The 27,432-nt window shown below is 34.7% G+C and overlaps 1 protein-coding gene across 2 annotated transcripts in view; it reads right to left on the bottom strand.

Annotated features, from left to right (window-relative positions):
- Nucleotides 1–32: 32 nt before the first annotated feature.
- The window catches only part of Kiaa2026 (KIAA2026 ortholog), a 73,292-nt gene continuing 45,892 nt past the window's right edge, over nt 33–27,432 (bottom strand). For both annotated transcript variants that reach the window (XM_051199940.1, XM_051199941.1), the window contains 5 exons: nt 25,009–25,088; nt 16,381–16,470; nt 6,064–6,179; nt 4,716–4,903; nt 33–3,702 (listed from right to left, as the gene is read on the bottom strand). In XM_051199940.1, coding sequence (XP_051055897.1) covers nt 149–3,702; nt 4,716–4,903; nt 6,064–6,179; nt 16,381–16,470; nt 25,009–25,088 — 4,028 coding nt within the window. In that variant the 3' untranslated portion in view covers nt 33–148. The remainder of the gene's footprint in view (nt 3,703–4,715; nt 4,904–6,063; nt 6,180–16,380; nt 16,471–25,008; nt 25,089–27,432) is intronic.

Below are 27,432 nucleotides of genomic sequence, written 5' to 3'. Positions count from 1 at the left end.
ACACACACACACACACACACACACACACACACACACACACACACACACGTATGAACAGCATGTTTTCAACAGAATAATAAACAGTTAAATTTTTATGGGAGTTAAAACAATGCCCCATTATTTAAAAACTGGCTCATTTAGTCTAAATTCAAGATGCAGCTTTGTCAGGTTTCTCTGAACCAGATGACTGAAAAGCAGGGAAGACAGAGGCAGGATTTTGACTAGCAGATACAACAACTTGAGGAAGAGATGAAGACATTGAAGATACTTTAGATGCTGGAGTATTTATGGTATTTAAAATGGCTCCTTCTGGGCTAACCAGTAACTTTTTGACAGAGGTATCCAAATGAAATACCGATGTGCTACTTGGCAGTGGAGGATTATTGGAGGAAATGGCAGAAACCAAAGATGTCTTTGCCAAAAGAGTAGCTGGAGAGGACCTAATCACTGAAGTCAATGGCACCGTTGGTGCAGGTGGGACATAAACTTTAGCAGGTGTGTTTACCATCTGTGGTGTTGAATGTACTGCAGGGAAAGAACTTGGATTTCCAAGACAGTTTACAATCTTTGTAGAGTTTCTCACAGAATGCTTTAAAGGCGGGCCACTTAGAGAATGATTTGATGTCTGTATGATCTTCTGGACAGGATTATCTACTGGTGTCGTCGGTATACCTTGGGGATTGTTAAGAACTAAGGGAGGCCCATATTTTGGATTAGTAGAGATAAGGAGGACATGGCTCCCTGCTCCAAGACCCTGTGGTGGAACAATAAACCGGGCTCCATTCATCATGATTTGAGTACCTGGTGCCAAAGGTGTACTGGTATTGATAACTATTTTTTGCTGAATACAAGGTTCACTAAAGGAGGCACCTGCCAGACTAGTTATATTTAATGGTGGTGTACAAGTGTGAATGGTAGAGCCACCTGCAGCAGAATTACCAGAAGCTGTTTTTACTAACGAAGGGGACATAAGCTGGTTTGGCATAGAAGCAATGTTGGAAGTAGTAATTATTTTACTTGGACTTGGTGAGAGAGATGGTAATTCAGCTTGAGGTTTATTTGTGTTTGAATTTGTTGGCACTGTAGTTGAAGTCCCTGGGGACTGAAACTGTCTTTTGGAAAGAGATACAGGGCGTGTGGCTCCTGGTACTGTTGCTGAAGGTGGAACCGTGTTGATTATTTTTGGAGATGTAGTCACAGGTGCAGGTAGGGTGACAGTAACAGGGATTTGCAAAGCTGATGTCAAACATTTAGGAGACACAGTGGGTTGTGTAGTTGAAATGAGAACAGATGATGCAAGGTGTCCTGTTTTCACAGTTGATATAGCTACTGTGTTTCCAAGATTTGATGTGCAAAGTCTATTTGACAAAACAGGCATAATTCTTGAAGAGGTATCAGTTCCACTGACTAAAACAGGAGGTCGAGTCCCAGCTGAAGCAGAGGATGAGGTCACTGAAAGGGAACTCAAAGGTACATTTGCTCCTGTTCCTGAAAACATGTTTGTAGCTCTTGCTGCAGAAACCACTGACTCATTAACAGGAGGAAGATTCGGACTCACAATACTTGAGCTTGCTAGGACTGAGTTACCACTTGTTGACAAGGGTGAAACATAGCCCTTACTACTTTTGTCTTCTCCTTTTGGCATTATACTTTGCAATATATTAACTGATGATATAGCTGGCAGATTTCCTGGAGGGTTAATAATTGCTTGTCCTATGTTTAACCCAATTTTCACATCTTTAATCTGAGACACGGTTGGTGAAGAATTGATTTTTATTGGTGTTCCTAATGTAGACGGAATTAGTACTATTTGGGGTTGCTCTGGAGTCTTAACGTAAGTTTTATTCAAGGGAGAAGGAAGTGTCTGTTTTAATGATTCTGCAACAATAGCTGAGGCTGAAGTGCCACTAGGAACTGGAGCATTAATAAAAATGACTTTTTGGGTGGAAACACTCGTAGATGTTGGTGCTGGTGCCATATTAACTGAAGACGCAGTGCTGGAAGGAAGAGCCGACGGACTTGACACTAGCATGAGTTTCTGAACAGGAGTCTCACTGAGAACATCTCCATTTATTGCTTCCGATCTTGTAACTTGGTAACTTTTTGTGAAATAATCTACTTGTTGCGCTTTTGTGTGAATGACATTTGTATTGGTTTGCCCGAAATTCCCTGGTGATATGCTAATCACACTAACTGAACTATTTGTTGTTGATGGTAGCAGCGAGCTGGGAGAAATGGAGGGTTTCAAGGGTGAAGAGGGCTTGTGTGAGGTGTTTTCTGTCACGGGGTCCACACAGCCACTGCTGGAGGGTTGGCCTAACACGGGTTTGAGATTTTTCCCCATGGATGGATGAAAGCCACATGAAATAGAAACACAAGTAGGCGTTTGGCTGAAAGATGGGGGAGTAGATGTAGCAGTCATTCCAGCTCCTTGTGAAAAAGCAGGGGACGGTGTCGATTTTGGCACCAGAAATGCCTGAAGTTGAGGTGCGAAGGTGAAAGGGGAACTTGAAGATAAACTGCTGGGTGAATTTTGTTCTGGATTAGTTTGTACTTTGACAACTCCAGTGTTCCCACCTCGAGTCCTAACAAGAATTGACTGCGAATCTCTGATACATACGGTTTTGAGTTCTTGCTTTGCCTCAGAGGAATCAACAGTTTGCTGGGAGAAACAGGTGAGGGAACTGCCAGGATCTGTGCATTCACTTAGTGTTGTTGCTGGTAACAGAGGCTGAACTGTTGAGGAAATGGTGGGTGAAGTAATAGGCTGGGGGAATGTGGCTGGTGAAACTGCACTCTTGCCTTTCCCTGCTTCGCAATGGCTAGTCTTAATGGGTGATGATAATGTATTACTTACAGAGGTTACAGGTGACAGGGGCTGTGATCTAGCACTCACATTTGATGAAGGAGCAATTGTCTTACTGAAAACTGTATTAAGCAGTTGGGTAGAAACTGTCCCTCCTGAGGTGACAGGAACAGACACTAAGGAACACTGCTCTGCACCCTTCTGCTGAGGTGCTGCTAGCTCTTTTGCAACTGCTTTTCCCTCTTTGTGCTGAATCACAAAATTCTTAGGCAGAATAAGGACTTGCTGCATGATCTTTTCTCCTGTTTTAGAATCCACCACAGGCTGCATCTGAATCTTGACAGAACTACTATGAAGGTCTACTGGCAGCCACTGACCACAGGGCATTTTGTAAACCATCTGTAAAGGTCCTTTTGTACTGGTGAGGCAGCTCGATGCTGGCTTTATAGGGCTTGTTTCTGCAGGAGACTGAGCTGGCTTTTCCACAGCAGGAACACTTCTACCTGTGAAAGGGGGCAGTTGATTTGTTAAGGTCACTTTGTTCCCAATATTCTTTGCAAGCAAGGCCTGAATAGGTTTGGTCCCTTTCTGGAGAGTAGACACTGGTACTGAATCCTTTGAGGCAAATGACTCTGAAAATGGCAGTTCTGTATGCTTTGACTCACTCAAACAGTCAATCTGCATATCATCTTCCAAGTTCTCAACTGATGTTGTGCTTAGCTTTGCTTTCTTCCTTGGGGAAAGCTCCTTTGTGCTATCATCCAGATAACTGCTTTGTTTGGACTGTCGTTTAAGGGCTTTAGGCAGTGTCTTCACTACATCTTTAGAAGACAATTCTTTTTTCAACAACTTGTTTCTGGCCAAAGGATAGCCTATTTCTGATAATTTCATATCATCTGAAAATGATAAAAACAAGCATTTTGTTTACAGAACACAGTTTTTGAGTAACACCAATTATAAAAATTAAAGTCAATCTCTAAACAGGCAATTTAAAAAAGAATACTGTACAGTCTTCCTCTTCCCAAAGCTTCAGCAATGCTGACGAAGGTAGCAGTGGCCTCTGACATGCTGACTTCCCACATCTCAGCTTAAGAGCAACCCATTGCTGAGATCAGTCCCAGATTAAGACTGCTGCTAAGGTGTGAGTGTTAAGGAAAAACCCAGTTTCTAAAAAGATACTGAGTTTAATCTGGCGAGTTTTCTTTCTTTAGCTAGGGAACCCTTTACGCCATAGAGGAACGGTTACTATTCTATATTTTAGTCTTCAGAGACTGAAAATGAACACCAATGTTTAGCCTTTCTTTTCTTAATCCTTAAACAACTGTGGTCACATCTGGTCAAAAGAAGTTCACTCTTACAATTCTTATGAGATAGGAACTATGTTAACATATCACTAACTACAAGTTTTCAGATTAACTTCTTATGTAACTGAAGAACGCCATTGATGAGCTGAAATGACTCACATATAACTTGGTCTAGTTACCCATAATTTACTAGAGTGATATGTTTACTTAGCTCCCAGTCAGCCATCAACCTTGGTCACACCTCATTTTAAAAACCTTTCACAATCTTAATGATTTCTCAAATTCATTTACAACAAATTTTACCAACAGAACTTTAATAGTAGTAACAATAAAAAGATAATCAGTGAATTCCAAATGGGTAACTGATTAGTAATATATGGTCTGCAACAGGCAATAGCACATATATAACTTAGGGTTAAGCACTGGCTTCAAAACTCTTAGAAATTTAATAATGACTGTCAAGAAATTGCTTATAAGAATATGGACAGTATTTCTGCAAATTATTGAATTTTCTCAAGCAACATTCACTAACCCGATTACCTTTTGCCTTCACAACAAACAGAAAGTTCTCTTTGTGCTTATATTTTAAAAGTTTGAATGCCTACCAGAATCCACGTGTTCTTTCTCCAGGTTGTCTAGAGGTTCTGCTGCATCTACAGACTTACTGATTTCTGCTGTAGGAGGATCTCTCTCAGGGTTCCCTTCACATTCTTCAGAAGTCCACAGTTCTCTAGTGAACTGACCATAATCAGGTTGTCTTCGGAAATCATCATAGTCTTTCTTCAGGCGGCTCCTGAAATAATCATTGTAATGTGGAACTTTTGGAAGCTAAATTAATTAGCATATTAAATTGAATCTTGAAATATTTTCAATTATCATTAAATTATGTTTAAAGTGTATCTAAGATGCCTTTTAGTCTTGCCAATTATTAATTGCCCAAGAAGACAAAACTTATGATATATGCTTAAGAAATTAAAGGTTATATCTTAAAGCTGGGTGCTGCCTTTAATCCCAGCACTTGGGAGGCAGAGGCAGGTGGATTTCTGTGAGTTCGAGGCCGGCCTGGTGTGCAAATCAAGTTCCAGGATAGCCAAGGCTGCACTGAGAAACCTGTCTCAGAAAAAAAAAAAAATTGTGAATAAGAATTGAATATACCACCTATTTGTCTTTCTGAGGGTTGTCGTTAGTTAGAATTATTAAGAAAAGCAATAAATAACTAAAGTTTTCTATTTGAATTGAAAAATGAGTTGAGTCACTCACTAAGTAGACTGGCCAGCAAGACCCAGGAATCTTCATGTCATATACATGCTTGGCTTAAAAAAAAAAAAAGCCATTAAAAAATTCCCCCCCCAAGACAGGGTTTCTCTAAGTAGCCCTGGCTGTCTTGTAACTCTCTGTAGACTAGGCTGGTGTTGGATTGAAGTCTCAGCATTGCAAGCAAGCAGGCAGGCAAGCAAGGGGGCAGGCGGGCAAGCAAGCAAGCAAGCAACAGAAGCACAGAAAACATTCTGTCTCTTTAAAAACCTTTCAAAAACTTTTCAACTTGGTCCATGTAAATTCTTAAAAGATTAAGTCCTACCTGACCTGGCTACCTTGACTTCTGACTTTTATGTCCTACCTCAATCTACATCAATGATTTTTCTTTGATTATAACTGATTCTCACTCAGTGCTTCCTCTAAATGCCAAATACACGTATACACTTTTTTAAGTGTGCCCTTCCATTTCGTTTCCCCTCTAGCATGCGCCTCATTTCCTTTGTGAGTAGCCTCCACAGTCCCAAACAAGAATTTCACATCCCTCCGCCAGGGCCCTCCCACTAGCAGTTACCACATTTGAGCGGGCATTCACTGAGAATGTTGTTTTGTATTTACTGTACTCAAAATGAATGGAAAAGCCCCAAATCATAAAAGAAGGGTCTCAGAATAAGCTAAATACACCATAAAGCTTATTACCTGTTTCTCTGAAAAGCCTTCATTAACTTTGGTTCCCATGGCAGCAATTCATTTAAAAGGCGTATCAGTGTACTATGCAATTCTTTTACAGCTTGCCTCCGATGGTACCATTTGCCCTAGAAACATAAGTTTTAAAAAATAAATTTCTAAGACTTAACCTAAAATCAGTATCAACCAAGTTTCAGCATCTAATTAAAAAGTAACAAAATGCCAATATCATCAAAAATATTTCTTCCACAGGAGTTTACAAGAGGAAATATCTTTTAGTATGTTTAGTGATCTCAATTCTACAGAAGAAATCCCAAAATGCTTATCATTTAAGTAGGAAATACATATTAAAAATAGTCTAGTTATGTCAGTTGTAAATATCTTAATAAATCATTTACCAAATGTATGTAGTCTTGGATTTGATGTCCAGTGCCAAGGCGGGGGACCCCATGAACAAACAAACATAATCATGTAAAGGTACAAATATTTAAATACATTCACCAAATACATAAGCATAGTTCATGAAGAAAAGTTTTCTGTAACTTCTAAGAGAGGAAAAATAAGAATTCTTAACAAACTTCCTTAGGAGTTGTTACAATCATTTTAGCAGTTTCTGGCATAGAAAAGCAACTAAAACAGTTAATGTTGTTTTATTTTCTGTGTGGTGTTGTGTGTATGCGCATGTGCACAAGGATGTAGAGACCAGAGGACATTAGGACACCAGTCCTCCTGCTTCTATAGCAAGGAAACATCTGTAACACTGAGCTACCTTCCCAAGCCCAACCAACTGCTTTTTAAAACCTACTCACTACACTAACATTAATTATTACTGGTGTCCCTCCCATTTGCTGGTATTACAGGTACTGACTGTCTGTCTATCTAGAAATGACGTGTTAGCAATTTCTAGCACAGAGAAGCAACTAAATAGTTATAAAACGAGGAAATATCTTGTATCATATAATCCATATGTATTATTTCTAATGAAAGATAGAATTATATATTATTAGATCACATTTAACAGCCATAAAATCAGACTTCATCCTATAAACAACTGTTGAGTTAGTCTGCCCGTATGTAGAATAATAAGGCCACTATCTACAGCAAAATATATTCTAGAGTTGTACATGGAGTTGCCAATTTTTTATATACTCACACATACACATGCACACACATAAAACTTTTTGCTATTTTAAATGACAATTCTGTAATCCAGTCTCTTTTTTTTTTCTGCTGGGTTTTCTTTTTTTTTGTGGACAGGGTTTCTCTATGTAGCTTTGTAGACCAGGCTGGCCTCGAACTCACAAGAGATCCTCCTGCCTCTGCCTCCAGAGTGCTGGGATTAAATGTGTGCACCACCATTGTCCAGCACCAAAGTCTTAATGGCATGCTTGACAAAAAGAGTACTCAGCAACCACAGAGTGTATATTTGCACAAACACAAAGAGCCATATTTCTTCTGAGGTTTCTGAATCTTAAAGAGGAACTGTTTATTAGAAGAGTAAGAAACGTAGGATTATATGCTATGAACACACCAAATATGAACCCTATGCTAATTCATGTCTTAAAAAAGATTATTTTTATGTGTTTGAGTGTTTGCCTACATGTATGTAAGTGTACCACATGTGTGTAATGCACACAAAGACTGAAGAGGGAGCTGAACCCTCTGAATTGCACACGTCCATGTGGGTGCTGGTAACTGAATCCAGGTCTTCTGCAAGAACAGCACATATTAACAACTGTGGTCATTTCTCCATCCTTAACTTGCATCTTAATAGAATGTCAGATCATGGTATTAAGGAAAGTTTTAAGAAAAACTCCCTTTCTCCCCCAAGGCAGAGTTTTTTTGTATAGCCCTGGCTGTCCTGGGACTCTCTTTAGACAAGGTTGGCCTTGAACTCTAAGATTCACCTGCCTCTGCCTCCTGAGCACCACTACCACCCAGCTTAAGAAAATTTTTATTTCCTACCACATAGTAGTTCTAAAAGTTAGTTCCTCATGTGTGGTGACCCCCAGCCATAAAATTATTTTCATTACTCATAGTGTAAATGTTTGATGTGCAGATGGTCTTGGGTGACCCCTAAGGACTGTTTGACCCCTAAGGTGTCATGACACAGATCGAGAAACTGCTATAACATATTAAAGAGTCTTATTTCTTTTTAAATGACTTCTAGGAAAAGCACAAGTCAGACCAAAGTAAGCAGTGAGCTGTATCTCAAAATTTAAACTTTTTTCAAAAGAATTGATGAATCAGTATGAAGTGATTATTCTAATCCATGAAAGAAAACTATTAAATGAAATAAATAAGAAATAGTATTTATCCAGGGCAACCATACTTCTCTTGGTTTTCAGAGAGGATCTCACCATGTAACCTTTGACTTGTTACGCAGTTCAGGCTAGTCTAGAACTTTTGAGCTTCCTGCTTCAGTCTCCCATGTGTTGAGATTACAAGTGCCAATCACACACTCAGCAACTACTTGGTGGAAAAATGAAATTGTGAGAAAGCAGAACCCAATTTTACTTAAACTTCCTTATGCGAAGGAAGAAAGATGAAAGAATATTCTCTATGTGGTAGAATTCACTAGAAAAAGGATTATTCTTGAGAGAACTAGTGGGGACCAAAGGAGAAATGTGACACCTGTAGAACTAACCTTGCTTGCATAGTTGCTGAATGGATTAGTATAGCTATAATAGGATGGGGAATGCAAATGATGCCAGTTAGGTCTCTGTAGATGAGGAACAGGAAGGATATACGGTACACCTGGAAATCTTTATATCAGAACATTGCTGTACTGGTATCTGTGGTGATACTTTTGTTTATGATCTAATAAAGCTAGCCTGAAGATCAGAGTGCAAAGCCATAGAGGCCAGGCAGTGGTGGCACACACCTTTAATCCCAGCACTCCGGAGATAGAGGCAGATGGATCCCTGTTAGTTCAAGGCTACCCTGAACTATACAAAATTGAATCAGTCTAAAAGAGAAACAGAGCTCACAAAGCTGATCTCAGCACTTGGGATCCCAAGCCTTTAATCCCAGCTCTAGAGAGGAATTTAAGGTGGGAGGAGACAAGTCCTCTGGGGTTTGGAGGAGCAGTGGAATCTGAGGCAGAGATAAGAGCTGGTGACTGGCTGCTCTTCTCTGATCTTCAGCTTGAACCCCAGTATCTGTCTCTGAGTTTTGATTACTAATAACAATTAGAGTTAGTGTTACAGATATCTCACTTAAATTACAACATTAATTTTTGCATAAGATTTTTAAAATAAGAAGATTTTACATTTAATTCTGATTAACTTTTGATTAATTAACATCTACAAATTATGCGACTGAACCAAAAGACTATATACAAGGGAACTCAAATGTTTAATCAGAGAACAGATTATAACTTTCATACAACTGCCTTTCCCATTAACCTGTTGAAATCTATGGTTGTCTATCATAGAAGATTAATAAAATATATAAAAGTATAAAAAATACAATGACTCCAGGAACCTTATACACTGCCACGGGATGCGAATCTATAGTCTTGAGGTGATTAAGAGGGCAGAATCATTGCTTGTATTGGTGTTTAAAGCAAGGCTTTTCACTCAACTACTCAGACTGGAAGGGAACTCATAGCTTCTTGTGTCATCTGGATAAAACATGAAGCTTACAATCCAGATGCAATTAACATAATGACATCTTGTGCCCCACACCACTGGTGCAAAGGACTGAATCCTGATCCCTGCACTCTATCACCAAACTAACTCCTTAACTAACACTTGTTGCTTTCTGTTGAGTAGTGACCTCATTTTCACAGAGGAGCTATTACAAGAACCATAAAAGTTATCAATTTTTAATAAGCAATTAAGAGTTAGTAACAATCTGCTTTACCTTTGGTCCAATATAAAAATTTACTTCAAATCAACAAATATTTATTGATGTTTAAACTAAGCAACCCCAAGCCAGAAATAGCTTTTCTAACTGATCAACTTTATTGATTATAATACAGATATGAGGAAAAACAATTTTTATATTTCTTCCAAGATGGATTTATTAAAATTTAAAAAGCCATAATTTTCTAGAAGAAAGGTGTCTTAAAATCTCCTCAGGAATTTCTTGTAAAATGGAACTGACTTCAGACTAAACTTCTGGATCTCATGCATGTTTAAATTTACTCTCCTCAAACACCATGTTGTCTCTCTTGGTCCTCAAAAAAAGCCAATTCCTTAACAATTATAAATAAATTATATTGTGCAACTACTTATTCCTAAGTAAGTACTAATAGGTTATATTGTGCAGACACCCTTGTAATGTTAAAAGTTACATAACTAACAATTGTGTTAATTTAAAGTAGAATAGTAATTAAAATAGTGACATATTTTAAAACAAAGGAAAACAACAATTGGCATGGTGGCACAAGCCTGTATTCCCAGCACTCTAGATTTAGGGGTAAGAGGATTGCTGCAAGTTTGAGGTGAGCCTGGGCTACAGAGTGTATTTCCAAGGAAAATAAGAGCTAAAAAACCAGTACATTCGCTTGTTTTACTAATATAAAATTCACTGATTTTTAAGAATGTGTACTGATTACAGAGCTAAAAATCAAACTGGCAGATTGGTATTTGGGGCAACTAGTTAGGTGCTACAATGTGCTACAGCATTAATAAAACTACTTGGTTTAATATTTAATATAAATTATGCATATACTCTGGTTATTTTAAAACAAGTTAAGTGAATACAGGGAAATTTTAACCTTTTTTATCATCACGATTCTGATCATTTTCAGGAATAAAAACATTTTAAAATAAAACTTAAACGCATTATATACATTTAGTATTATGAACATCAAAGTTCACTTTAATGAAAATAGAGTAGTTCTAAAAAGGATTTATTTTATGTGTGTTTTGCCTGCACCATGTATGTATTTCTTAACAAGGAAGGCCAGAAGAGGGGTGTCAGACCCATGGAACTAGTTATGGTGACTGTGAAGTACCATGGGGATGCTGGGAATTGAACCTGGTCCTCTGCAAAAACAACTGCTCTTAACCACTGAGCCATCTTGCCAGCCCAAAGAGTAATATATATATATTTTAAAATTAACAGATTATAAACTTCAACATGAACAATGAATTTCAAGCATGCAACAGGAAATAGTTTAAATTTGCAGCTTACCTTGTATTGCTTCTCATCCAATGTCCACAGCATCTGCAGATTGCCAGCTCCCTTTGTATTAGATGCTCAACTACGAAACCATGGAGTTTTTAAAGGACCCTCTAGGGATTATTATTAAAAGAAGCTATCTATGGCCACAAGGTAAGTCCTTTATTATATTATATAGTTTTCTAAGTTTTTGAGTATAATGCACCAATAACCTAGGGAATCACATGAGGAAAGAAAAACTTACAAAACTATACAATATTGTAAAATGAAAAACTGCATCTCAACGAGTGTGAAATGAGCATGGGGGAACTTACCTTATAACTAAAGAACAACTCCATCTGCTGCAGTAATCTGGGATGGGTTTGACAATGCCAGCTTAACACTGGCTAGGGTGCTGTAAAGAGGGAGTTGGCAATCTACTAATGCTGGGGACATTGGAAACCTAAGGGAAGAAAAGGAAAACAAATTCTAGACTTAAGTATCTCATTGTTATGGATATGTTTACATATTAATAAATTCAGATGTTTTGTATGGCAAACTCACTTTTACAAACCATCCAATTTCATATGCAGATTTTCTTGTAATGTATATAATCACAAAAGGTTACTAGGAACCATGTATTAACAAAGTAAAGTCTTATATAGGCAAGAATTTCTTTTTAAATGCTACTTTTTAAAATGCTTCTGCTTACAAACACTAGTGCATAGAAAGAAACATCCATCACAAAGCAAAGTACTTATAGGCCTGATTCTTCCTACAAACAGAAATCCTATGTTGGAAAAGGACTGCCAACTTATTAATATGGTTGTATTGTAATTTTCAAGAAAAATTAAATGGTCAAAGTGTCAGTGACCCCTGATGATCAATGGTGGTTAATTCAAAACCAAATCCAATCCAAAGGTGGCTTGTAAAGAATGCAAACTCCTATGAAATGAAAATAGCACAAACAAAATTGAATCATTTTAGCCAAGTATAGTGGTGCACTCCTTTAATCCCAGCACTGGAGAGGCAGAGGAAGGTAGATCTGAGTTCCAAGACAACCAGGGCTACACAGAGAAATTCTGTCTTAAAACAAACAAACAAACAAAAAAAAAACCAACCCCCCCAAAACACAAACTATTTTAATAAGCTGTATGATATGTTTTATAGTCTAAGTGAAAAATTAATTCTGCATTCATTAAGTATTTTCTGCTTTCATAATTTCTTACCTAGAGAAACTACCTCCAAATTTCCATGGTCCTGCATATTCATTTGAGAAGATAAAATAGCACCTTAATCTCACTGTCAGAGTGCCTTTTGAAAAATACTAGTTTTGATATTACAGTGAAACGACTGTACATTACTATGGAAAAAGTTGAAACAGTGTTTTAACAATGCCAGAGTAAAATTTTCTCTTGATACTCTCACCAATTTTCATCTAAGTCTCACATTGAACAGTATATATCACATTTCATTATCCTTCTAAATTAGCATTAAAATCAAGTAGAAAAACACACAATCACCACTGTGATAACATCACTGCTTTGTACAGAGAAATACAGAGATCACATTCCTAGTGAGGCAGCTCACATTTCTTATTTTTTTTTTTTAATGCTTAATCTTTATGCAAATCTTTGCTGGAAGGCAGATGCCTCTTTGAACAAGCTATGATAAAGCACAACTGGAGTAAATATGATTTTTAAAAAACAGGCTCACATGAAAATTTTTTAAAAAAGGGTACCAAAAATCTTTCATTTTTTTTTACTACCTAGAATACAGTATGTGTAACAAACCTCAAATATAGTGAGACTGAGTAAATGTATTAAAACATTCCATACTCTTAACTTTCAGGAAAACTTAAAAAAAAATTAGAGTACAAAGAATGTCTTCCAAATAATTCAGCAGAATGGAAATATTATTTTAACTAAAGCCACATGAACTCAAGGAGTAAAAAAAGGGATTCCTCCTTGAAAATACTAAAAACTCCTGTGACCTAAATTATGATAAGAAAAATGAAAAGGTTTTGTCAAATTTCATCTTAACCAGATCTCACTATAGACAAAGCTGAGGCAGTAATGAGGTAAAGCTTTATAGAACCCAAAGGAAACCACCGAGACTTTTAAGAAACTATAATCTTCCATTGCAACAAACAGTTCAACAGCACAACCCGAGGTATTTAGAAAAGCCTCTAACTATAAAGTGCACTACAGCATAAAGTCTGTTAAATTAGAAAACAAAATAACCTTTTCAATGCAATGTTTACTGGATAAGAAGGTATTACAGGGATGCATAGGGTGCCTGGCTTTGCTTGTTGTTTGGTAGATAATACTATCAGGACAGACCTCAGAGAGAAGAAACAGCTAAACACTTATTATATGAATTATTACTAAATCAACATCCCATGTGCAATCTCTAACTTTAGTAGTGACACTTATGGGGAATGAAAATTTACATCTTCTTTGTTATTCATTGTTATTGAAATAATAAAAGTCATTATTAACTGAAAACTTGTTTTGATTCTAAATACTATTTTAGTCTTGACATTAATCCTCAGGGGATAAATATTAATTTTTAATTTATCACAAGATAAGGAATAAGTCAAGACAGCTATCTCTATCATGAAGTTCATACATTTTATTAGTAAGAAAAAGTCTTCATGCAATAAATAGTCTTTACTCTAAGCCCAATTCTAGTAAGTATGGCTTTTTAATCACAATATTCCAACTAGGGCAGATAAACAAACACAATTAAGAAATGATAACTGGCAGAAAGCCTGGCAATGAAAAAAAAAAAAAAAAAAGACATGAAGCAAACACACCAAAACAAAATAATTCTTCAAAATATATGGATGAATCTTTAATAAGAACAAGTGATAGCAACAGATTTTTACAATAATAAGACAGCTGATAATTCACAACAGTGATCCTGCAGTCAATTACAAAGGCTTAAATTGTACACAGATGGTAAGATGCAAAAAAAAAAAGTTCAGAGTAAGGTAAGGATTTTGATATAATTTATGCTTACTAATGTTTAATAAGAGTTCTAGTTCATGTAAAAATTCTGTTAAGGAAAGCATATTACTTTTTAATGATAGCAAACAAATACAAGCTGGCATTAAACAGTAACAAATACCCAATTTGTTACTTTCTGCAATTTACAGAGATCACATTCCTCACAGATTTTGTAAAGGAAAAAGGTTATGTTGGGGCAGGGGGAGAGGGAGAATTCTAAAATGAGAACTTTCCTATTTGTTTTATGCTCTGTCATTTTCAATGGCCCAGACAATCATCTATGTAATAATCTTTTAGGCAATTTCAGTCAAGGGGAAATAGTTTAAACCCTATGTTGGTAATTCAGTAAAATTATTCCTGGTAAAGTACAGTTCCAAGAACTTGCAAATACCAAAGGATGTCGTTTGGACACACAAAAGGTAACCCATCAAATGCTATATAACCTGAAGCTTCTAACAAACATTCTCAAAGCCTATGTTGTCAAGCACCTTCAGTTTGCTTTCTTCACTTTTTCTTCTACTTGATCCTATATGCTTACACTGACGTCCACTCACTAAGAAAATAAGGAGGACGGCTTTGCAGAGAACCCTAGCACCTGTAATATGTGCTGTGAGTATTAAATCATGCTTAAAACTATGCCATAGGAACAAAACTTTTTATACAAACAGAATAAAGTTAAGTGTAAGTGAAGTACATAAAGGTTTAGCAATTTACAGACTTCTGCTCAGTTGTGAAATATGAAAACAGCTTTCTGATATAATAACTAAAAGCAACAGCTTCTGCATAAGTTATACCCCTGATTTTAAAGAAAATATCATTTCTTACTAAAGAATCAGCCTTTTTAAACAAAAAATTTAAATAAGATAAAACAACTTTTGTCTGAAAATATTTTCACATGAAATTTTTTGTATAACACATTACTGTAGGAAATTTTAATAAATCAGCCTTCCACATCAAGAGACTTCCCAGATAGCTAAAGTACATATGAAAATCAAAAAACGTCTCAACTGTTTTTAAATGGAAGTTTCCCCACCCTTTAATAAGATAAGGTCTTTATTGTTAACTAATGACTGTTAAGATTGTTTTTCTTTTGTTTTGAGACAAGGTCTCACTAAGTAGTGTTGGCTAGCTCTATGGCAGAGTTGGAACTCACCATACAGACCAGGCTGGCTTTGAACTCAGAGATCCTTTAGGCATTGCCTCCACTGAGTGCTGGTACTAAAGATGTGAACCACATGTGGCTGAGGACTATTCAGAACATTGTTTCACCTTGTAGGTTACAGTGATCTTCTCAGAGGTATCATGTGACAGACTACTGAAATACTGCATTAAACAACTTCAGAGTCTAAAGTTTTCTGACACTTCAGTCTGCTCCCTTCAAAGTACTTCTAACATATCATTCCTAACAGCATGTAAAATGGCTACTGTAAACCTGCTGAATCAGTCATCATATTTAGACACATTTATATTAACAGTTTTAGGTACAAAGCAAGAGGTTTCATGATAAAACAAAGTTTTTATAATGATTAATTTTCTTAAATATTTGATATTTTCCACATTTATCTATTGGTATATAACTGTTTCCATTATGCTATAATCCAACTATAAATGCCATTTAAGTAGGTGATGATCTATTTAATAAAAAACAACATGGAGAACTTTACCAAGTGAGAGCACATGTATGTATGTATGTAATGTATGTATGTATGTATATATGTATGTATCTCATATATAACACTCTCATACTGTATCGTCTTCTTAACAATGAAAAATTCAGGAAATTAGTTGTCAAATATATAGTAAAACTTGATCTTAAGAACTTAGGAGTCATTTGGTAAGAATTTGGGGCCTGGTATATGTTTTATATTACACATAATTAGAAAAGCTTGTTACTAAGCAATAGGCTTCCATTAAAGATATGCAAAGAATATGCAAAATCCAAAAAGCTACTAGTTAGAAAACAATTAGCATACTGAGTAATATCTAAGACTATACTTGTTATAAACCAAGCAGACAGAGATACCATCTTTTTGATTTAAAAATGAAAATTAGATCACATGGGAGAAATGAAAGACACAATGCTTCTATCTTTAGTTGTAAATTTTCATGTAATTAGGAGAACAAGATTTTTAAAAACTTTGGAAAAAAAGCAGGAATAAATTTTAATGCTGACAATAATAGATAGAACTTTTTGATAAACACCTACCGATTTTTTTCTACTGTTTTCCAGATCTTTGAGTTCATTCTCGATTTTTGAGATTAATTCCCTGAGTTCATCAAGATTAGTGCAAATAAGCTAAAACAAAACACAAAAACACAGCTTGATAACACATAATATAAAACACCAAAAATGTGGTAACATAAATTGTTTAACATATACTGAAATTAAGATTACTTTTCTGCAATAATAAAAGCAAGGAAAGGTGCACATACTATCTAAGAAATTTACTTGTTATGATGTATGAATTTCAGGCTTCATATAAAATAAACTTAAATTACAACATTGGTAGTCTTATCTTACATCTCAAAGTTGGCATTATAATCCCATTACTTTTTTAGTATTATTAGCTTTCATCCCAGAATGACAAAGATCTGGAAACTCATTAGAATTTATAGGTTACTGAATCACCTGCAAGAAATCCTTGCACCAGGCATTCTGAGCAGGTGAACTACAGTCCTGTGACAGTAGCCATTATCCCTTTGCTTTGGTTTGCTAACTATATAATTCAACAAACTGAGTTATTGCTGCTGGCAGTGGTACTAAAGGACCAGAACTACATGTAACATATTTAAAGATATGAACAAAATTAAGTACACAATCTTTTCATGAGTTTAATAGTTTTTAACTGTTGCTGTTTTGAGAAAGGTCTTACTATGTATGTTCCTGCTCAGCCATCTAGTGCTATTTAGACATGTGCCACCTTGCCCAACTGAGCTTAATAGGTTTTTGGTTGTGAGCCTAGCCTTTAATGGCTTAGCCATCTCTAAACCTGTTTATAAATTAAAAACCTGTTTATAAAGAGTATGTCTGTAATTGTGTGGCTCATTTTATTTTACTTCGTTAATTCTGGTTAATGAGCAAAATGATGAATTCTTAGTTATTAACTGACCTAGCCTGGGTTACTATAGTTTTATAAACCGAAGCATCAGAAATACTAAGAAAAATATTTACTATTCCATTTAGTTCCTGTAAAATTATATTGAATTTTTCCAATGAGTTTAATATATTTAACCCTTTTCCTAAAATAATTCAAGCAACCAAAGAACATCCAAAGTAACAGAAAATCCAGAAACAAAACTGCATCCACACAGACAAGTTTCAGACCCAAGAAAATCTTGATGTTTATACCATATAACTTAAAATATGTTATATATTTATAAATTATCACTAACATTCATCACTGTGCTCATTACATTCATTAATGTAAAGTTACTGGTTTCTTAAAATGTATACTTTCTTTTATTAGAAAATCGGATAAAATAACAAGCAAAAGTGGGTCACACAAGATACATGCTAGTTGTTATGGACTGATTAAAACAGGAGTCAGGAAATGCTTTAAATTTGGCTAAAACTATAAGAAATTCTTAGATACATTTATCTACAAAAATGACAATATGGTTCAACCTAAGTGATTAAGAAAATTTATCACAGATACTATACCATAATTAGTATTAGTAATTACCTTCTAGAAATATCTATAAAATTTCAAATACACTGATAAACAGGGGAAGTATACACCTAAGTAATCCAAATTAAACAATTTCAGGACTGGGGATGTGCTCAGTGGCAGAGTACTTGCAAAATACAAAAATAAAAGCAATTTCAGAGTAAAAACACTACACAATATTGTAGTAGGAGAGTGTAAATGATAATTACTGGAAATCAAACATTCCAATTTCCTAAATCTGGTTATGAAAGAAATGATGATGGTCGAGCAGTAGACTGGCCAACTAGGGAAGTAGTTCTACAACTAGGTAATCTTCAGCTTCTATTGTACCTATGAATCTACAGGGCAACATCAGCTTTCCAGTTAAGTTTTAGTGAGTACTCACTGCAGTCTGTAGTTATTATTACTATGTCAGATTTGTCCTTTTTCACTGAATTTGGTGTACTTGGTGTAATATCACTGCATAGATTTTTTCACTTATCTATATGGCAAGGCTCAGAGAAATTTTCCTTATATTTTAGGTAGATCACCTAAGATAGCAAGAGGAAGCTTTATGTGCAGAATATAGAAATTTACAGGAAAAATGAAGGCATACACACAACAAACTAAACACATCTTAGAATTTTTAAAGCTCTTTTAATTATCAGTTAGTCATGACATTAATGAATAATTATATTTCATTTGCTGGAACATAGCTGAGGCCAAAGCGTTAAAAGCTATATGAAGTAACACTTCTAAATGGCTTACCTAGATACTAAGATGTGTTAAACCACACACATAAGAATTGGAGGGGAACCTTGATAGTTTTGAATTTAGTATGCCTCACACCTGACGAGTTTATAGGTAGAGTCAGTGGATCACACTTTTGAGTAGTCATGTACTTAATGACTGTGAATTACAAGCCAGCACAGCTACTGATACATTAAAATATTCTGATGCTATGTAGCTAATGTATATGAAAATTCAAAATAACTAATTTCTGAATTTAGGAGGGTAGGGTATTTTTAAGATGATCTTAAAATAAATGACCTTATCAAAGTGCTAAGTGTAAATTTTCTAAGTTTGAGGTTCAGAATATTTTTAATGATATTTATCTTGAAGATATATTAAAATAACTTAATATCTACATAATCATTTACAACTTTTGCTGCTGTTGTGGAGATAGAATTTATTTCATTACATAGAGCAAGATGTCCTCAAACTTATGTAGCCTATCTGTGCTGGGGTCACAGATACGTGCTATCACAACCAGGCCTGGCTTATACTCTTAATACTCAAATATATTCTTTATATTTCTATATACCTAATATATATAGTATGTTAAATCATACTAAAATATTACAAAATTCTGGAGTAGAAACATAGTTTAATTTATGCCAACTTTATGTCACATACAATTCAATTCCTACTTCTTAAAAAAGGAAAGTCTTCAATTTCAGATGGTAATTTTATGAAAACTAGAATCAACACAGTAAAAATTCACTTTATTAAGAGGACCGATAGATGCATTTAGTAAGAACAAAGAAAAGCATCTCATTAAATCCCTTTCTCATTAGTATTAATTTAGAAAGTGCTTGCAAGACACAGGGTCTTCTGGGTGAAAAGACAGCTGAGCTGCTGGGATTACCACACACTTTCAGAGGCTTCCCTGCAGGGAGAACACAGTGGCACACTCATGTTAAAGGAAGCTTTTTACTTGACTATATCCAGGCTGAGCCACACTCAACCAACTTACAGATGAAATGGCCTAAAATTCTGTAACTTGGTTCAAGGCTTAGAGTAGGCTAAAGAGGTGCATCTCTAATTGATCCACAAGAATTAAAAGCAACAGATGTGAAAGGCCCTAAGATGATGCACTGGGAGAGCAAACAACAGAACTTTAAACTCCATCTACTATATCACATCATACAAGGGGTCTTTTTAAACAAAACAGAAAAAAATTTAAAAGTAGCAAGAATAGAACACATAGCTTTAGGATACAAAACTATTCATAACATTATTTTCATTGGCTGGCAGTATTAAAAGACCATCTCTTCAATTAAAAAATTAGAAATGAATGTACATATATATTAGCGTAAGGAAGTACTATATAGATAAAAGAATTTCATGGCAATATCTCAGAAAAATTACACACTAAAAATTTCCTTACTTTATCAATTCAATCACCAAAATCATGCCACTAGGTTTGAAAGATTTTTTCCAAATAAAAGTATTATACAAAATTAAAAAATGTATGTTATATTAAATAAGACAAGGGCAAACCACATTGAAAAGTAATAATTATGTTCAAACAAATGGATTATTTTCACTACCATTCTAATAAAAAGATTCTTGATTTAAAATTTAAGTAAAACACTAAATATATGATCCAAATTAAAAATCCATATAGTATTTAAACAAAAAATATATTAATAGTTTTTAGAACTATGCTGACAAGAAAATCTTATTTCTTTTCTTTTCTTTTTTTTTTTTTTTTTTTTTGTTTTTTGAGACAGGGTTTCTCTGTATTGCTTTGGAGCCTGTCCTGGAACTCGCTCTGTAGATCAGGCTGGCCTCAAATTCACACAGATCCACCTGCCTCTGCCTTCTGAGTGCTGCGATCGAAGGCATGCACCACCAATATCTGGCTGAAAATCTCATTTTCTTATGATCACCATGCTACAACAGCAAGGACAATAAATTACAGAGACATGAAAGAAAAATAATTTTGACAAACAATTTAACAAAGTATTTTTAAATACCATGTAATTAGAAATGTTTTTCAATGCCTTAAAGAAAGTTGAATGGTTTTAAAGAGGTAAAGTTGAAAATATGTAATTTAACAGGTAGCAATTAAAATATTATTTAATCTATGGTTCCTTATAACATAGGGAAGTTAAAAATTCTGATTTCAGTTGTAGTCTCTAGTTTTTATATGAAGATAGTACTTATTTTCTTATTCCTTATTTGGTTAGGTGGAGAAATATACTTCTTTTTTTCAGGGATATTAGTTAAAAGTTTATGTTTGTAAACAATACTGCGTAGGTCTTAACATATAGATTGTGGATTTCCTTTGTAAATTAACCTGTAGAATAATATGTTTAGAACAGATGCCAAGTACAGTCATTAAACTGTGTGTGTGTGTGTGTGTGTGTGTGTGTGTGTGGTGGGATTACCAATGAAAAGCAGAAACATGGCAACTAAGCGCACTTAAAATTATTCTTGTATTTTTAGATTTTATTTGTTCTTGATTATGTATGTCTGTTAAGTTAAGTGTGTGACTGCCCGAGGAAGCCAAAAGATGGCACGAGATCCCTTCAGCAGGAGTTACAAGCACTTGTGAGCCACATGACATGGGTGCTGGGAACAGAACTTGTATCCTCTCAAAGGCCAGCAAGTACTCTTAACTGCTGAGCCATTTCTTCAGCCCTTACTTACTATAACTTTAAGAAATTATCTTAATTATTTTTGATTGTATGTCTGTGTGTGTGTGTGCATGTGAGTACAGGTGCCTACAGAGGCCAGAAGCATTGGATCCTCTAGAGCTAACGTTACAGGGAGGCAGTTTGTGAGCTGCCTGGTGTGAGAGCTGGGAACTGAACTTAGATCCCTGAAAGAGCACTGAGTCCTCTTAACCAATTAACTAGCTTTCCAGTGCCTTCACTTTACAAATGGAGCTTACTGGGACTAGACACATCAAGTTTTAAAAACGCTTTCTAATTTAATTTAGCACAGAGAATTTATATACTACTACAGTTTTAAATACTGAAAAAAAGAAAGGCTTTCAGAGGAGCAAAAATGAACTTTAATAGGAAAAATGACATTTACTTTTGAGTCCAAGAGTCTTTATGTTACAAAACAAAGAAAACATTAAATAAAATCATAAAGGTTAAATTTTATATAAAACTTAAAACCATCACTATTCTACCATTTAAAATAAAAACATTCTTTTCTTTTTTTATTTTTGCAGTCAACTGCTAATAAATAAATTCAACAATTTTGTTGCTGTGTCACTGTATACTAATCAGGACACTAGAGTAAGAAAGACTGAGTTTCACTCTGTGATCCGATGTTATTATTTGGTTTTTCACTTTAAGATTCCTATAGTTTCCATTAAGTACTTAAGAGCACACTGGATGCTCTTAAGTAAACTCCTAATTAATTGTCCCAATTAAAATGCAGTACTTTCCAACAGAAGTCTATGCCTATTTGGAACAGTAAGCTATGGAATTAACCCTCACAATGACTCTAAAAATGTACTGGCTATTATCTCCCCTCTGTACAGATGAAGAACTGGACTCACAGAGTTTGACTAATTTACCTATGGTGACACAATAGTCAGGTGGCAGGTTTGGCATTCAAACTCAAGTAGTCGAGATCTAGAATCCACATGTTTTAACTACTATGTACAGCACTGATACCAACTACTCACTGAAGGTCTATGGAGAGGATGAAACCTAGGAATTTTTGCTTTAAATAAAGGCATTTGATTATCTTAGTACTTTATAAACTTTAAGAATCAAGGACATAAATACTCTTAGTTTCTTTACAATATACACACAAAATGAAACCAAAGCCATCACTTCAGAGTCCCTAGTGCATAATCTAAATATGAATGGGAAGATATTTTCTGGAATGGAATTTTATAGTGTACATATAAACACAGATTCTCATGAAAGCAGCTAAAGGAGGCAAATTTAACTTATAGCGTTTAACAAGTCAACAAAAACACTGTCAAAGAAATTGAGGTCAAAAAGGCTTCACCTTTTCTTAGCTCATTAAGACAACATTTAATCTTTTTAAACTGTTTCTCTCTAAGCATATTTTCTATCAAAGATCAGCTTTTTGGTAAATAGGACAGGTTTTATGAATGCAATTTAATATTTATATATCAAAGTTTTATTTGCAGTAATAAAAATGGATATTTTAGTATAGAATAGCTACTATTAAAATCTTACTAAACTATTTCTACAAAGTGTTTTTATGTTCAATACGAATAAATGAGGTGCTACATATACTACCAGTACTTTGGGGAAGACAAAAAATTCACTTCTTTATTAGATAATAATTGGCATTTTAAGATTCACCTATTCTCATTTTATGTGTATGAGTGTTTGCTTACATGTATGTATGTATACCACAAATATGCCTACTGCCCTTGGAGGCTATAAGAGGGTGTTGGATCCCCAGGAAGTAGAGTTACAGATGGTTATGAGTCACTATGTAGATGCTAGGAACAAAAGTACAGCAAAAGTCCTCACAAGTGAGCTACCTCTCCAGCCCCTTTAATCTCTATTTCAGAAGACTGTTTCGAGTTCTCTTCATGAATCACAACAAAGTATTCACACTGCAAACTAGAAACAAGAGCTACCTTAGTCTAATATAGACTCACAAACAAGACAGCTACAACTCCCCAACACACACACACACACATACACAGAGGTGGGGAGAGGGAGAGGGAGAGAGAGAGAGAGAGAGGGAGAGAGAGCGCACTCCTTTACCTCCAGGCCTTAAGAACTAGGAAAGGGACTTTATTTATTTTGAACAGTTCAATCTAACAAAACATGTACTTTTGACCTTAAATTTCTGAGTGATAAGCAAATGGTCAATAACTGACTAGAAGTATCACAACAAAGTTTTCCAACTTTTCCCCATGAGCCAGAGTGAAAAATACATTTCACATGTTGACACATGTAAGCATGTCAACACACATATACAGAGGCAACATCAGCTTCATAAAACAATATATTCAATTATACATATTCATGACATTGTGATAAACTGATATACTGATAAATTATTTTTTAATATTGATAACTTAAAAAAGAAACACATGGATTTCATATATCACTAATACTATCTGAAACTTTACCAAGCACTATTTATGCAGTCTGTTACTATTATATACAAAAATCTATTCATTAATAAAGAAAAAAGGAAAATATTAAAAGTGGACCATTTTGTCTTAAGATCTATAGAATTCTGTATTAAGAAATTGAGGGGAAAAAATGAATGGGATAAATAACAAAAGCTAGCATGATTAGCAGTGGAAGCATAAAAATGTAATACTATACCATTATATGTTATAAGCAATAAATGGCAGGATGGCTTCCAACCAAATAGTAAATTATATTTTATTGGAGATTCTGTAAAAAGGTTATATAAAGAATTTCTAAAGAATATTATTTATCATAATAATGTCATTAAAGTAGTTAACTATTATATGTGTATATATACATATACATATATGTATATATATATTTTTCCTTTGACTATTTAAAGATACTTGGTTTTTATTAATTTTCTACTTCCCCCAAATAGGATTTTTACTGAAAACAGATTTATGACACTGTTACATAGTATTTTTCTTGCCCCTTTATTTTCATAACTACCTAAGACCTACAAATTCAAATATATCACACTTTTATTTTATGAGCTTATAAACTTTTTGGAGACAGACTGGCCACAATAATACAAAAACAATTTTTTAAAGAAAGTGTCATTTGTTGAAGAAAACACTGAATTAAGTAGAAAATAAAAGCATACTTCTTTATAACAAGGTTGCTTACTTTCAGTATTAACACTTCACATATGGCAGCAAAGTTTTTTGCAAAAATGTTTAAAGACTTATATTTAGCCTTTACTAAATATTCTCTCTTATGTTTATTTATAGCTAAGAATTAAAATACCCGTTTTTCAAGTTAATCAGTCCACCACTTCTATATTGGTTAAATATGTAAAAGTGGCTTACCAGAGTAACATACCAGAGTAACATTAGGCTTACCAGAATAACATACTGTGTATAAATTGTGACTTTTTTTTCCTTAGATGACTTTCATTTATGTATTTGTTTACATATACTGACAAATATAAAGAAGAGATAAATATACACATACATTTCCATTAAAACTACATCTACAAAAGTTTGTACAGGCTGGAAACTAAAAATACCAAGGTTTGTCAGAGACAGAGATTTAAAAAATTACATTTTTTCTTTTTCTTTCTTTCTTTCTTTTTTTTTTTTTTTTTGCCTACATCTGTAACTTTAAAGGGAAGCACACTGTGGAAAACAATCATTAAAGTATACTCCTTGTAGTTTCTTGAAATTCAGCCATTCCCTCAAGGAGTGACAGTGAAACAAAAACTTAAAAAAAAGAAGAACTTGGTGACAATGTTGAAACATTTACCTGAAACTCCGGCACAGCAGGTGACTTTGTGACAGTTTTCCTCTTCTTTGTGATTGCTTTTTTAGATATGGATTTTTTTCCTTTCAAGATTAAAAGAGAAAAACTTCATAATGCTGTTTACAGCACCTCATTAACAGAAACCCAATTACATAGAGCCTTGAAAGTTAAACTGTAACTAACAGATGGTTGCTAGTAAGTCAAGTGAAAATAGTGAATCAAACAAGCCTCAGGGAAAGCAAATATTAAACTGTAACTACCCGTGACAGACACATAAACAACGCTGCTTATTAAGAGCCAAAACTATTACACTCTTCAAGGTGATACAAAAACAAAACCAGTGGCCGTTTATTAAAAGTAGGCAAAATGCCACACAAAAAAACTATTGCTCAGTTAAAATCTACATTCACAACTCAAAATAACCTGAAATAAGCCTTACCTTAAAATGAGCTCTGCATTCAGGAGCCTGAGTAAGCATGTCATCTGAATGAAGATTATGGACCCTCAACCAAAATGGAAACCCCTTAGTAACACAAGGATGCCTTCCTTTAGTGCTGCATTTGTTTAATGGACTGCTTTTGGCAGTATTTGATATCCAAACTTTTAAAAATGTAATTAACATATGCCTTTAATGTGCAATTAGTACTTTTGTGCACTCAGAAATGATGATGAAAAATAAACCTCATCCTGAAAGAACCCAATTTCAAGAACACATCTGAAGTATATATCTATTTCTTTGCATTTAATGTCACAAAATAAAACAAGCACTTTTGGCAAGAAACATGCTAAAATTTTTTCCTTACTTTGTTTTAATGCTGAAGATCTCACAATGTAACCAAGGCTGGCTGGGTTGAAGGTCACAAAAATTCTCTTGCCTCAGGCCCTCAAGAGCTGGTATTACATGTGTGAACTACCACATCTTCCCCTTATGTGTAATTATCAAATAATAAACTTATTTAATTGTGGGCTGGAGGAAAGGCTCAGGGGTTTTAAAAGCACTGGTTGCTCTTCCAGGGGATCAGGATCCCATTCCCAGCAACCACAGATGGTGGCTTACAACTCTAAAGTTTGTTGTGATTTTCTTCTGGCCTTCACAGGCTGTGCAATACACATGGTGTACAGACAAGCATACAGGCAAAAACATGCACACACAAAATAAAAAATGAAAAATACACTTACTTAATTGTTCAACAAATGTTACATGTAGAGCACTAGTTTATGAGGACAATAAGGAATTATTAAATAGAGATCTTGTCTCCTAGGAGTTTACGATTTTTAAGAGCATGAATATTTCTGTTAAGTTCTCTGGTGAGTGCTGGAGATTAAGTCCATAGCCTTGTGCGTGTTAGGGAAGTGTGCCACCTCAGAGCTACATTCACAGTCCTTCTCTTTTGATCCTGATTCACAATTATTTCTAGGTTACAGTCAACTTAATATTTACCTTTCCAACAGAGAAATAAATACAGTTACATAATCCTGATATCCCTCTCTAAACATTTTCTAAATTGATAAGTTCTCACATGAAAGATGATAATTTTGTTATAATATTTTACTAAGCTCAAGTAAAATAATTTCCAATTACAATACAATTGTTATTTCTGTATTCCCTTCCAATGAAATCACAAGATTATAACTTGGATAATTCCTAACATTTGACTCAAAATGTGTGTATACAATGAGTGAATTATGTGAATTTTGAAGTGGTTAAGTTTGGTTTAAATAAGTATCAATGCTGTAATTTGACTCTTGCTTTAATTAAATGATTATATAATTACCCAACATATAGTTCCTTTCTCATCATCATTATCTGTTCTGTGCTTACACTGTTACCTATGACAGTACTAAATCTAGGAAATCAGAGTGAGTGAGCTGCTAAAATGAGCAATACTGAAGCAGAAATGACTAAATTCTTAGTGTTTATAAAAAAATAGTTAGCTCAAGGAACCTTAGAAATCCGAATGCCAGGATGCCTTTTCTATTTCAATTTAAAGTTTTTAGGTATATTCTTACGTGTATGAGTGGTTCGGCTGCATGTATATGTGTGTACTGCATGCATGCCTGGTACCCAAGGAGATCAGAAGAGGCTACTGAATCCCCTGGAACTAGAGTTCCAGAACACTGAATCACATGTAGGTCTAGGTCTCAGATCCTCTGGAGAACAAGTGTTTTTAACTAATGGGCCATCTCACAACTAGCTTTTTTTTTTTTTAAAGAAAGTTCATGGGAAAAGATTTGCTGAGTAAAATTTGCCTTACATTTTGTGGGAGGCTTTTAAAACACAGTTTGAACAAAAGGAAACACTCCCTCATTCCTTTCTCTTTTATTGCTCTAACAGGCTTGTTTTATTCATTTAGATACTGTTTTCTTTTTCTTTTTTTTTTTTTTTATCCCAGGCTAGCCTGGATCTTAAGAGTTGAAGATGACCTT

Source organism: Phodopus roborovskii, unplaced genomic scaffold, assembly GCF_943737965.1.
Source record: "Phodopus roborovskii unplaced genomic scaffold, PHOROB, whole genome shotgun sequence".
Classification (NCBI taxonomy): Eukaryota; Metazoa; Chordata; class Mammalia; order Rodentia; family Cricetidae; genus Phodopus; species Phodopus roborovskii.
This window is presented reverse-complemented; position numbering and strand designations above follow the sequence as displayed.